Genomic DNA, 13,859 nt, shown 5'->3' on the forward strand with positions numbered 1-13,859 from the left:
CCGCCTCCTTCAGACTTTTCCCCAGAAAGAAAAAAATTTTCAATAACTTTCTACAATAACTTACTCCCTAAATCTCCTATTCCCCACTTATCTATACTCAGATGTACCTAAAAAAAAACTCAAAATATTGTGTTCTAATCCTATAGTTAAAAGCATGATTGGAGTCTGGCAAGAAGTTGGGAAATACTTGAATGACCCCTCCTCCCTTTCTTATTTCAAACCAATCTGGGGCAACAATTTCTTCAGATCAAGAAGAGCCGATGTGGGTTTCAAATTGTGGGCAGATAGAGGGGTAATAAAAGTAAAAGATATTTATGGTAACAATGGGAATATTTAACTTTTGAGGAGTTAATTAGAAAATATAACATCCCCCGCAAACATTTTTTTTAAATATCTTCAGCTAAGGAGTTTCATCAAAACAAAACAAACCCACTATATGTTTTGCCCTCCATTAACTATGCTGGAGAAAATTTTTACAAAAAATCCTTTTGGAAAGGGCATCATCTCTGAATTTCATGATTTACTGAAAGACTTCTCTCCTGATTCTTCTGAGTTTCAATTTAATGCATGGAAAACAGATTTACAGGAGGAACTATCATTGGAATACTAATACTAATACTCGCCTAAGACTCCTACAATATAATTGGTTAATGAGGGTGTATATTACTCCAGAAAAATTAAATAAATTTAATTCGAATATTCCAGACACCTTCAATAGATGTGGGGTAAATAAGAGTATTTTATTTCACTGCCTCTGGCAATGTCCAAGAGTGAGGGAGTTTGGGGAGGAGGTTAGACTGTCTGTACAAGAGATTCTCTCAATTAGATTAGAACTGGATCCTAGACTCTTTTTGCTAGGTCTTTACTCAGAGGGACATAGGATAAAGTGCGATTAAAAAATATTTATAAACATGTGATCTCTACAAACAAAAAGGACAATGGCCTTATCATGGAAAAACTTTGGTAAACCCGCTATGGCTGTGTGGTTTAGGGAACTAACTTCATGTTTACCTCTGGAAAAAAAATTCTTACACTCTTAAGGACAGACAGGAGGTATTCCAAAATGTACTGGGTCGTTTCATCAATTATATGAAGGACAACGATTTGTCGCGCCTGACGGACGGGCCTGGAACAGTATAGGTGCACCTTCTGCACGATTCAGTTCTTTCTTCCCCTGTTCTCTGGACTGTATAATAATGTATCTTCTCTGGACTCATGACTATGTGCCTTCATTGAGGAGGCCCGTTGACCGCTATGTGTTTGTTTCATTTTGTTGGTACTGTTGTATGGACCAAGTGTGTATAGCATGAAAAAAATTGACCTGATGATGCATGTTTGTACACATTTGCATCGTTTGCACACTTCTCCATTGTTATTTGTTCTTGTATGTCTTTTTATATATTGAAAATTCAATAAAGATACTGTTTTTAAAAATGCATGTGCAGTTTTTCCATCAAAAAAAAGTTAATCCACTGGGTCTTGACATCCTGAGATGGTGGGAGTAGATGAGGATTTTTGTGAAGGTTCTTGCAGCCAACAATAGAGAAACTGGCTGCTGGGCAGATGTTTTACATGCATAGAAAAGCAATGTACTATGTTACGTTGTATGACTCAATACATATGAAATACTTACATGTTCCTACTTATGCTGTTGAGAAATACTCTCCAGTTCAGACAGAACTGATGTTGTAGTAGCATCTAGGTTAAATTCTGCCATTTTTGTTTTTGAACGAACAGTCATGCTGTCACCCAATCTGAACCATACCTGCTCGTAGCTACTGGCAGTTCTCAGAGAATGAGGATTGATCTGAGTGGAAGGTGGAAATTCTGTTCTGTGTCGTATTTCTTCCTGCACTAGTCAATGACAGGATTTACCTGGGTAATGTTTCCTTTTTTTTTTACTGTATATGCATGAGTGAGCACCTTGCACAGCTGGTTTTAATTCTGGCATAGCTCACATCATTTTGAATTTTGCGGACATTTCATAACTTTTGGTATTCGTTATGCTTTACATTAATGTTGAAATTGTAGGAATCTGCAGTTTTCCCCTCATTTCCTGTTGTGTGTTTGTGTTTCGCTCTGTCTCCTGCCTATCTCTCCCCTGTCTGTGTATGCCTTACTACAAGGCGTGGCCAACAGGTTTGGTCCGGCCTTCTCCTCCCCTAAGCACACCTGCTCACAATCAGATGATCAAGACTGTCCTGCTACCACAGCATATAAGCGCCAGTCTTTCCACCCAGTATTTGTCGAATTGTTAGATCATCTACATGGTAATGACTGAGACCTTCTGATGAATCACATAAGTATTTTTGATACCTTTTTTCCTGTCTGCCTTCCTGACTCGTGTTTGTTGTGCTCAGGTGCCTATCGTCGCAGTAGAAATCCACTTCAACATATTAACCAGTGACATACACATGCATACATATACACAAATATTTGCTTTCAATATACAAGGCCACAAGCTGCCTTTTCAAAGTCATCAGTGGCTATATCTTTGTACTTCTGTACTTTTGCACTATGTTCTTGTCTAATAACTCGATTGTTATCTCTGCTTTCCCTGGAAACCAGATGTTTTGAGCATGACCACACCTGTCTTAATTGCCTTGTCTTACTGTGGAACCACAGCTATTTACTCTGTCCATTTCCAAGAAAGAAAAGTCCACTGTGTTGGTTTTTTCTTCTAGTCGTTTGTTGACTGTATGCTGTCACCAAATTTAATTGGAAAGTTTGTGCAGTAAATGCAATAAAATATAGGACAGAAGGGTCTAAAGACACACAGCAGTTTATTATTATTATTACAACAGATTACAGATCCTGGAATTAATTGTTTGACTCTATTTAATTCAAAACCAAACAAAATCAATCCAGACAAATTATTGTATGATAAATCTAATACAGAATGAGACATCAAATTAGAGGATGCACACATCGCAGCCTTGTGTGAATGGCCATGTGATTCACTGACTGCGGAGTTTCGTTACCTGGTCAAGGGAGCTTTAAAAATAATTTGTACCTCTGATGTGGGTTTCATACACCAGTTTACCTTTTTTCACAGTGGTACTCACTTCTGATATCACCATTAAAAATGGAAAACATAGTAGTGCACATGATAATGCATTAGAGGAAAATACCCCTGTAAAACCATAAACACCAGATTAATTATTAAGTATATCTGAGTGGCCCAACACCAGCAACAGTTGAGAAAACTATTGACCTCAATTACTAGACATCAACTTTCAACATTGCAGTGCAGTTACTGCATATTAAGTACTTGGAAAAATGCCAGTGAGAGGTGAGAGAAGAATCATTCTGGACATCTGTGTCAAGACTGACAGCTGTAAAAAAAAGTCAGGACTCATTATCTTTATGAGCTTTATGTGTTATATTTTATTTATGTACATTGTATTTCCCAAAACCAAAGTACGAAGTGTACAGGTTGTAAGATTAGAAAATATAAGGTCACCTTTAAATGCACTCAAGATAATGTCTGTTGGAAGATTTTCATTCTTCGTGTCATGAACAGCATGTACACTTCATGCTATGAGCTGAACAAAAAAGTAGAGCAAACATCGCTTTCTTCCTGCACTGTGATCACTGCCGTGAGACCAGTACACATAAGTCAGAAGTCAGGTGACTATGCTAGACATCCTATCACCACAATGAGGTCCCGGCTTGTGAAATGAGGACGGACATTTGAGACTCATGCTCAGGGCTCAGAGAGAAAGTGAGAAGGAAGTTTTCATGTGAATGTGGGATTTTCAGGAATACACAGTCAGAAAAGGTTCTGCACTATTATTCTTACCACAGTGTTTTTCTTCTTCAAGGTGAGATTGCTGGTTTGTGTTTTTTATCATGATATAAGCTAATCAATGGCCTCTTATGATTGAAGAAATTGTTTTATCAGCCACTAATAGTGTGAAAGTTAAAGTACTGAGTATCATGCCTGAATTTTTAAACATCTCTTACCTTATCTTTTAATTGTTTGCTTCAGTCTCTGAAGTGTATCAAAGAGGGACTCCTCAGTTTATCTTATAATTCACAGGGAGACAGTACATATTCTTTTAATTATTCATCAGGTACAAACTTGGGCGCAAAGATTTTGCATCCAGCAAAAACTATAAATGGAAATTACTAACGATAACTAAAGACATAATAATAAAAGTGAAGGAAATTTACCATGACTATTTTTCACTGAAAACGGATGGTTTTTGGGTGGAGAATAAGCTTTTTTCTGTATGTTTCTATAACTTGGAGATGATAATTTATACTTCAAACTCATTGTTGTGAGTCTCTGTTTGCCTATTGGGTGGTTACACCCATTTATTTGTTCATGTCATTCTCGGCAACAGGAGCAAAAAACAAAAGATAACCCTGCCCTCCAGCTAAGTCTTTCAACATCAGCTTCAGCTTTAATATACGCTTTTTGTTAAGTAATTTGCTTTGCTATTTTTGCGGGTCTAAACATTCATTTTTGTGAGCTTATTACTTCACAACTTTTCTGTTCTACCTCTTTGACATTGCTTAAATCTTTTATGCATGTATTTATGTGTGTATGGACGGCACCAGTTTGAAAATTAGAGCTCCTGTTCCTTCTATGTAAATGATGGTGGTTAAGTATCCAGATAACCAGATGGACTTTTCTGTAGTCAGGTAAACAGGAAAACCTGTACTATAAGAAAGAGCCAATAGAATACCACTTTTATTGGACTTAAATTATGTACCTTTACAATGACTTTGCGATGTCAAATTACTTTTGGACTTGGAACTCAAACCTTGATGACTCTAATTGCAGTAAGTACCTGTGTTTAAAAGATTGGCTGATAACACAGTTCATTGTCATATCAAATGTTCTGTCTATAATCAATGGATTTATTCTCTCTCTGAAGGTGAACCATGTCCTTCTCAGCCTGCCAGTGGACCTCGCTGCGCCCATTTGTCATCAGCAGCTTGATAGTGTTGGGTTTTGGAGTTCTTTTCTACACGTACTACAAGCCTGACATCAAGTTCCCCTCTTTTGACATGTACATGGAGAGAGCCAATCATTCCTGTCCTACAGTTGTGTGCTCAGAGGAACCACAGATCCAGAAGTCAAACTGCTCCACAGAGCCGCACATTAACCCAGATCACAGTGACAACCAGAAGGTCCAGACTGCAGCAGTGGACACTGAGCCTGATACTATCGTATTGATCTGGATGTGGCCATTTGGCCACACGTTTGATCTCAGCTGTGATATTTATAATATCAAAAAATGCCACTTGACAGATGACAAGTCTCTGTACCATAAAGCCCACGGGGTTCTCTTCCACCACAGGAACATTAATCCAGCAAGTTTACCAAAAGAGCCACGTCCCTGGTTTCAGAAATGGGTGTGGTGGAACATGGAGTCACCTGCAAACTCAGCTCCAATCTCTGAGCTCAATCACTCATTCAACTTGACATGCAGTTATCGGCTGGATTCAAATATTCCTGTGACTTATGGGTATCTGGTGCCAATGACATCTGAAAATGAGAGTTTCAAATTGCCAGCAAAGGACAAGCTGGTCTGCTGGATTGTGAGCAACTGGAACCCGAACTATAAGAGAGTTCAGTTCTACAATGAATTGAGAAAACACGTCAAGGTTCATACTTATGGAAACGCATTTGGCCAACGTCTAAGTGATCAAGACTATGTAAAGATAGTTTCTAGCTGTAAATTCTATCTCTCCTTTGAAAACTCAGTTTACAAAGACTACATCACAGAGAAGTTATACAGACCTATGAGTTTAGGAACTGTGCCAGTAGTTCTGGGCCCTTCAAGACAAAATTATGAGGACCATATCCCAGGAGATTCTTTCATTCATGTCGATGACTTTTCCACGTCAAAGGAGCTGGCAGAGAGGCTAACTTACCTTGACCAAAACAATTCTGAGTACATCAGATACTTAAGCTGGACAAGCAGGTTTAAAGGGCAGTTATCTGCGTTTGGCAGAGAACATGCTTGCAAAACGTGTCGTTACTTACAAAACCATAGAGGGTACCAAGCTTTTCATGGTCTTAACAAATGGTACTGGGGTTAACTGAAAAAGAGCATTTGCCAAATTACATTTCAGTCTGGGATACTGACAATAATACTCTCAAAGCGGCACATAGACATCAGCAATTCACCTGAAGTGTTTATATTAAGAATTAGCGATGCAGCAATCTCACACTGAATTTCTTGAATCAAGAATTTAATTTCTCATTTACCTTCCACTTTGATTTTTGATCTAACTGGGTTTAAAGAGCCATCTTTGTGACATTTAAAAGCCTGGATTTAGAGTAAGTAAGTACCTTGCTTATATCCACTAATAGTACACCCCTATGGTATCCACCTGTTTTTGGACTTTATTCTTCGCAGGCAGCCAATAAACTGTATCTTATAGTGAATAATTTACCTACGAACTGCTGCAGTTTTCAGTGCTCTCTTAACATGCGTCCCTTTCTGTGGACAGACAGCTTATCTTGTTTCATTTTATGAGGAATGTTGATGAGTTTACAATATGGGAGAACGACATGAAGACAAGACGAAGGCTGTAGAGTTGGGAGAATTAATTTTTTCTGACACCTCACCTACTGTTTCGTGGAATCTGAAGGGCTCAGGATGTTCGGAAATGTTACAATTAAATATGTCAAATATGTCAGCAGAATCTTCAATGGGCATCCTCTTTCAAAGAGATTCCCACGGCTTCATCTTCGCCTCTGCAAGTTCTGACGAATAAACACCAACGAGAAGAAGAAGAAGAAGAAATTCTGTTCATTTTTCATTCCAGAAAATAAAATTGAAGATTTTTTTTGTGTGTAACTATATATAATCCTTACCCCAATATGAGCATTTGTCTGGCAGAAAATATCTAAAATTTCGTTTAATTTCTGAGATTGTAACTGATTCCACTTCTTAAGCTTTTCACTTTCAGTATTATGCACTCCAATATTTCAGATCGAGTCCAGTCATGTAAATATTCGGCTTGTCATCACACTTTCTGTCTGTCAAATGACACAGTTTTGGCTATTCAAAGACCTGAACAACACATTTTTATCCACAAAGAAGCATCCCCGAACGCACAGAGCTTTTCTGCTTCAAGTTGAGGTTGTTGCTGTTCCTTATCACAGTTTCAACTCTGCCTCAGTGACCTCTTACGATGGAAGAAGTTAAAGTTTTATCAACCTCTAATAGTTTGAGAGTTAATCCTGTTTGTGGGAAGTGTTAAACATTTATTGTTCACTGTACTGAACAAATCTGGGATTATTGTTCTTCTGCATGTGCATCCCTCTCCACACATCGGTCATTTTCTATGAATTTTTATTTTTTCATATTTTTATATCAGTGAAATTAAAGTCCAGTCATTTTTGCCTAAGTCTCTGGATGTGTGTCTCAGAGAGGGACTGGTCCGTTTTAATCAGAATTCACAGGTAAACGGAAACAGGAACGGTTTTCCTTTACGTTGACACGTGGAGCGGGTGTGCCGCGGAATGCATCTTTTTCCAGGCTTCACCTGCCGGGCAGGTCCGGCGTTTGGCTTTGTGTGTCACAAACAAGACAGGACACTGGGCTGTCGTTCTGGGATTGTGTCTTGAGTGTTTGACCCAGCACAGCGCCGTGAAACTGCAGCTTTTTTTCACCGAGTTTGTGTAACAGACCTGCGGGTAAGTAAAAATATAAAAATATACATCTGCATCTCCAGGAGAATATGTGAGGGATAAAGTTACTGAGGAACCAGCTGGTGAAATAAATGCCGACAGGGTGATCAACGGAACCTCTGTTCGATCCAGAGTTGAAGTTATTCAGTTTGGATGCTTATTGGAGTCGGCAGGGAGTAAATGTCAAGTCAGAAGGTCTGATTTTCCTTCTTTTTTCTCTTTTTTTTTTTTTTTAGCTTCAATCATTTTTCTGTCATTCAGGCCGCTTTTTCGATCTCTCGTCAGCTGTGATCAAAGGGCGCAGGTGACAGTAAGCAAAGGATAATAAGAGAAACTCTCAAAACCAAACTGCTCAGAAGCTAGAGCCATGTCCTATGTGCTAATTTAATTTAAAAGATAAATGGATGTGTTCTGACGGACACTTTTCGGCGAGATGCGCATCGGACGCAGCGCCTCACGTCGGCTTGGCGGAGCGCTTTTTCCCCCTGAGACTCCGGTTTTGGAGCGAGCGGTTGTGTGCCAGCCGCTAATTTCTGAGAAGATGAAAGTCACCTCATTGAGTCACCTGCTGCTTGGGAAGGAGATATTTCCTTCCATATCCTTTGTGAGGTGTGGTTCTACTTGTAAAACCAGTTCGATGGGTCAGACAATCCGGGTGGGTTTCCTGTTTCAACGATCGACCGCACCTGGCCATTGTTTATTCCTCTACCTGCCCCTGCTTTCTCTGAACCGGCCTCCACCTGACAACCGTGGCCCAGGACCTCCCACTCCCAGCAAATTTGCATCCCTCCTGCGGCCTGCATCACCGATGTTTTTCCGCATAGATGATCGGTTTCACGGTGTGCGTTTGGAAACGCAGGATCTGTTAACTAATACTGAATTAATTAACTACTATTTCAACCACAGGATCATGGACGGACTGGTTTAATTTGTTTTAATGCGCAGTGTAAGATCAAACAAAAGGTTTCTCCGCTGCGTCGCACTGCCTTGGTACAATGAGGTATTTATTTTAATCATTTTAAACAGGTAGATTTTTTGCACAGGTAACCGGCTATTATATTATATTATATTATATTATATTATATTATATTATATTATATTATATTATATTATATTGTATTGTGGTATATGATATATATACATTATATAATTGTATACTTTGTTATACTTTTAAACAATTGCGGTTAATCTATGTTTATACATTTAGTGTAAAATGAGATTTATTTTTCATGAATCCTGAGATGAGGACATTTCCTTTGAAGACAGGGAAGAGTGTAGGATGAGATTTATTTTTGTAAATACTTAATCGGAGGACCTTTAGTGTTGATTACCTTTAACATTATTTTGGTCCATATTCTTTTCACGCAGTGTTTAAGATTGTTCGAATTCAGCGGAGGGATACATCTCACACGAGGGATGATCTCTGAGTTTGAGGAGCGGTGCATCGTTGGTCTGAAGAAGTTGTACACGGTGGACATTAAAGTGCGCACGTTCCGACATAGAAGCCGTCTCCGTGCTATTTCTTACCCACGACCCGAAAGAGAGTTATTTAAGTAATAGCTGGGAGAGTCACACAAACTACCAGCATGACATTAGTTCATAGTTCAAGAACATTCCTTTCGATTAGTTTTATTCTCATCCTTGTTCTTCTTTATTGTATATATTTTATGTTAGCGTGTATGTTTAACCTGCTGCTGCAACAAAAAGAATTTCCCACACTGGGACCAATAAAGTTAAATCTAAGTCTAAAATAGTTCTGCGGCGTAGCAACCCGATGGCCAAGCGCGGCTTCCGTACTCTGTGCCGCACTAGGTGGGCGTTTTCCTATCGAGAAGATCCTTTGAGGGCCCTCCAACATCATGTCACACTAACCTCTGCGATGGCTGGATGATGATGATGATGGTGATGATGATGATGATGATGATGATGATGATGATGCCCACAGATGGTTTCCCAGGTTTGGGTTATTCAGTCTTGAGCGGAAAAGAACTGCTATAGGTCGTTTCTTTGCAGCTATATGATTGCTGGAGGTTGTCAGGCACATCAGCTGGTTCCACGTGGTACGTAAAGTACGTTTCCTTTTGTTTACTCTTCGCTTAACCTCTGCAAAATGCCTGAGGAGTTTACACACTCACCAGCATATTAAGTCGTCCTTGCAGGCTTTAGTTCTTGCAGAGCAGGAAGATGTAGTGTTTCCTCTTTTCAGCTGCATTTCACACAGCTTTAATTTCACTTCCGTGTATTTCACATTTGAAAGCAGGGAGCTGAAACACTGGTTGACAAATTGCTATAAAGTAATTATTAGTAAAGACCATTACCTCAGTGGCAGAAATAATTTGGCACCATAAAAAGAATGAAACACAAAGAATAACAGATTAAGGGCTGCTAAAAAAAAAAAAAAAAAAAAAAAGGCTTGTTTGTGCACTCAGTGGTCTAAACTGAGCTTGCCAGAGCCGGGTTGACAGGCTCAGCTTGTCATATGCAACTAAAGGAGGCCATGTGCGGTGTTACTTTCCTGTCATTAGTGACGGCTGCTCCCCAGCACACACCTCTTCAGAGTCATATGAAAGCCTTCTTGAACGTTATCCTTGTTCGTTTCACGCAGATACTGTTCTGTCCATACAGTAGAAACATCAAAGACATCTCATAGTCCCTTAATTTAGAAACAGGTCAATAAAATAACATGCAAAAATGGTATTTTTTCCAGACATCCAATCCTTAAATGTAGTGGCAATTTCCATGATAGCCAAACCTTGATGACTCTAATTGCAGTAAGTACCTGTGTTTAAAAACAATTGACCGATAACACACCACTTTTTACAACCAGACACCACAGTTCATTGCCATATCAAATGTTCTGTCTATAATCAATGGATTTATTCTCTCTCCAAAGGTGAGCCATGTCCTCTTCAGCCTGCCAGTGGACTTTTCTGCGCCCAGCTGTCTTCAGCACCCTGGTGGTTTCGTGTTTTGTGGTTCTTTTCTACACGTACTACAAGCCTGACATCAAGTTCCCCACTTTTGACGTTTACATGGAGAGAGCCAATCATTCCTGTCCTACAGTTGTGTGCGCAGAGGAACCACAGATCCAGAAGTCAAACTGCTCCACAGAGCTGCACATTAACCCGGATCACAGTGACACCCAGAAGGTCCAGACTGCAGCAGTGGACACTGAGCCTGATACTATATTACTGATCTGGATGTGGCCATTTGGCCGCAAGTTTGATGTCAGCTGCGATATTTATAACATCAAAAGATGCCAAGTGACAGATGACAAGTCTCTGTACCATAAAGCCCACGGGGTTCTCTTCCACCACAGGGACATTCATGGAAATCTAGAAAGTTTACCAAAAGAGCCACGTCCCTGGTTTCAGAAATGGGTGTGGTCAAATATGGAGTCACCTGCAAACTCAGCTCCAATCTCTGAGATTAATCACTTATTCAACTTGACATGCAATTATCGGCTTGATGCAGATATTCCTGTGCCTTATGGGTATCTGGTGCCAGTGACATCTGAAAATGAGAGTTTCAAATTGCCAGCAAAGGACAAGCTGGTCTGCTGGGTTGTGAGCAACTGGAATTCGCAGTTTAAGAGAGTTCAGTTCTACAATGAAATGAAAAATCATGTCGAGATTCATACTTATGGAAAAGCATTCGGTCAAGATCTCAGTGAACAGGACTATGTAAAGATAGTTTCTGGTTGTAAATTCTACCTCTCCTTTGAAAACTCAGTTTACAAAGACTACATCACAGAGAAGTTATACAGACCTATGAGTTTAGGAGCTATACCAATAGTTCTGGGCCCTTCAAGGCAACAATATGAGGACCATATTCCAAGAGATTCTTTCATTCATGTTGATGACTTTTCCACTCCAAAGGAGCTGGCAGAGAGGCTAACTTACCTTGACCAAAACAATTCTGAATACATGAGATACTTAAGCTGGACAAGCAGGTTTAAAGTAACAACATCTTGGTTTGGCAAAGAACATGCTTGCAAAACATGTCATTACTTGCAAAACCACAGACAGTACCAAGCTTTTCACGATCTTAACAAATGGTACTGGGGTTAACATGCTCAACAGTGCTCTTAGTCACATAGTGTTACTGTTTTCATTTCTTTGTGCATGAATGTTGCCACTCCAATACAATGGAGATGGAAGGAATGTAGTTTTCCTTGTTCATAGTGTTGAAACCTGACGTTTTTGCAGAGACGAGATGTCAAAACCTGTCTGCATGGCTAGAGATGAATGGAGGGAAGAGACTTTTTTTTTTTTTTGCCATCTGACCTTTACATACTGCAAACTGATAATTCATAGTACCAAAACTCATAATTAATGATGTTTTTTCATGTTTTCTGACTTTTTGTTGTGCATCATGCAAATCGGTAATTTGTTGTGCACAAACACATGGATAATCAATGTTTTTTTGTTGTTGTTGTTTTGTTTTTGTTTTTTTTTAAATTAAATTGGACCTAACTGAACCACTTAGCACTGATTTCAAATCAAAAATGTAATTTCATATGTAAAAATTTAAAACCCGGCGAACAACTTTTTACTTTTCATTAGGAAGTGTTTACATTAACAATCTGCAATGCAACAATTTCAAATGGACTGCCTTGAATCAATAGTTTAATTTCTGATTCATTTTTTGTTCGAAAATATATTCTAATGTCATTTGTTCATGTGATATTATACTGGAATCTGAATCACGATAACTGGATGAATGATGAACCTGATTTCTACAACTATTCAATGCAAGCAGCCAATAAAAAAAACTGAATCTAACAGTAATGTGTAAGTCAGTAATTTACCTGCTGACTACTGTCATTTTTTGGTACTTCCCTTAATATACTTGTTTTACTGTGGAAGCAGCATTTCCTCTTTCATATTAAGAGGACCGTTGATCGGTTTACCCCCCCCCCCCCTTCCTTATATGTTGTCTGCTATTTCAGTCTTCCCTGTCAGCTGTTACTAAGAGACGCAGGTGACGGGACGCAATAAACAGTAAGAGGTATTCGCAAAAACAAAGTGCTAATAAAGTGATTTCCTGTATTCCTTCAACAGGTCTAGATTAGTTCAAATAAATAATCTATAAATAACGGCCAGAATAGGTTACCTGGTCACGGACGCAACGCGTCGTAAGGGGGCGGGCCGGGATTTTTATGCTTGTCGGTTGTGGTTCCGTCTCAGCCTTGTGCGTAAAACCGGTTTGATGGCACATATGATCCGGCCGTTTTTCCAGTGTAAATGATCGACTTCACCTCGTCCATGCTTGTGCTATGGTAAAAAGTCCCTGTGTGTTTGTCCGTGACCCTCCTCCAACTTCCAGCGAATACGTTACTTATGAAGGATTTGGAAGCGTCAGCAATACCTGCACTGAATTACTTAACGAGATCGTTTTAACGACAGGATCATTTGTACACACCGATTAATTTTCACGTGAAATATATAAAAAAATAAAAATAAAAATAAAAATAAAAACCTCCCACAAGGTTGCGCTGTTTTTGTGCAATGAAGAATTTGTTTTAAAACAGATTTTACTCGTTTTTTTACACAGTTCTATGTAGTAATATAATAGTTCACGAAGTATCGATTTTATTAGTATTATCATCTAGCGGTACACAGAAAAATGACTCTAGCTTAGCGCCACTCTATCGTGTTTCCTGAAACATGTTACTTCTGCTTGCAGCCTGCATGACACAGAAATGATGAATTAAAAAAAAAAAAAAAAAAGAAAAGAAAAAAGAAAGAAAAGATGAGCGAGCAGAGCTTACTGACATAATGTTAACTCCCCGGTGTCTGATCCAAACTGGACATCCTCTGCTGTTTCAAACAGGGCTCTTTAAGATCTTGTCGGCATTCATTTCACCTGCTGGTTGCTCAGTAACTTCATCCCTCACATAAGCTGTAGATGTTCATTTACTCACAGGCCACAAGCTCGGTGAAAGTTTCACAGCGCCCTGCTGGCTCCAAAAACTGAAGACGCATCCCCGAAGCTCAACGTCTTCTTTCACCTGCGACTCGCACTGCCCTCCGCCGTCAGCACGCTGCAGGTGAAGCCAGGAAAAAGTCGCATTCCGCTCCACGTTACCGTAATAAACGTAGAGCCAACGCGTTATAGGATTTACCTCTATCTGTCAATTAGATTTCAAATTTGATCATTAACATTAACATTTCCTCACAGCCAATCTGGGCTTCTCAGA

At 39.3% G+C, this 13,859-nt stretch overlaps 2 protein-coding genes across 6 annotated transcripts; both read left to right on the forward strand.

The window, feature by feature from the left end:
• The first annotated feature begins 3,676 nt into the window (after positions 1 to 3,676).
• LOC143315106 (4-galactosyl-N-acetylglucosaminide 3-alpha-L-fucosyltransferase 9-like) lies at positions 3,677 to 6,119 on the forward strand. Its single transcript, XM_076722581.1, has 2 exons — positions 3,677 to 3,824; positions 4,887 to 6,119. Exon 2 carries the CDS (start codon positions 4,894 to 4,896, stop codon positions 6,055 to 6,057), a length of 1,164 nt encoding a protein of 387 aa, XP_076578696.1. The 5' UTR covers positions 3,677 to 3,824; positions 4,887 to 4,893; the 3' UTR covers positions 6,058 to 6,119.
• Positions 6,120 to 7,543: 1,424 nt separating this feature from the next.
• Positions 7,544 to 12,422, forward strand: LOC143314963 (4-galactosyl-N-acetylglucosaminide 3-alpha-L-fucosyltransferase 9-like). 5 transcript variants are annotated; one of them, XM_076722331.1, is made up of 3 exons: positions 7,544 to 7,663; positions 10,365 to 10,428; positions 10,551 to 12,422. In XM_076722331.1, exon 3 carries the CDS (start codon positions 10,558 to 10,560, stop codon positions 11,725 to 11,727), a length of 1,170 nt encoding a protein of 389 aa, XP_076578446.1. In that variant the 5' UTR covers positions 7,544 to 7,663; positions 10,365 to 10,428; positions 10,551 to 10,557; the 3' UTR covers positions 11,728 to 12,422. The 5 variants fall into 5 exon arrangements, with proteins under 5 accessions (XP_076578446.1, XP_076578445.1, XP_076578447.1 ...); XM_076722329.1 differs by lacking the exon at positions 7,544 to 7,663 and adding an exon at positions 8,467 to 8,657; XM_076722330.1 differs by lacking the exon at positions 10,365 to 10,428.
• Positions 12,423 to 13,859: the final 1,437 nt, after the last annotated feature.

This window comes from Chaetodon auriga, chromosome 22 (genome assembly GCF_051107435.1).
Source record: "Chaetodon auriga isolate fChaAug3 chromosome 22, fChaAug3.hap1, whole genome shotgun sequence".
Taxonomy (NCBI): domain Eukaryota; kingdom Metazoa; phylum Chordata; class Actinopteri; order Chaetodontiformes; family Chaetodontidae; genus Chaetodon; species Chaetodon auriga.

Excerpts from the sequence above, each read along its gene's own strand:
- LOC143315106 (XM_076722581.1), top strand. The coding sequence starts at position 4,894 with ATGTCCTTCTCAGCCTGCCAGTGGACCTCGCTGCGCCCATTTGTCATC.
- LOC143314963 (XM_076722331.1), top strand. The coding sequence starts at position 10,558 with ATGTCCTCTTCAGCCTGCCAGTGGACTTTTCTGCGCCCAGCTGTCTTC.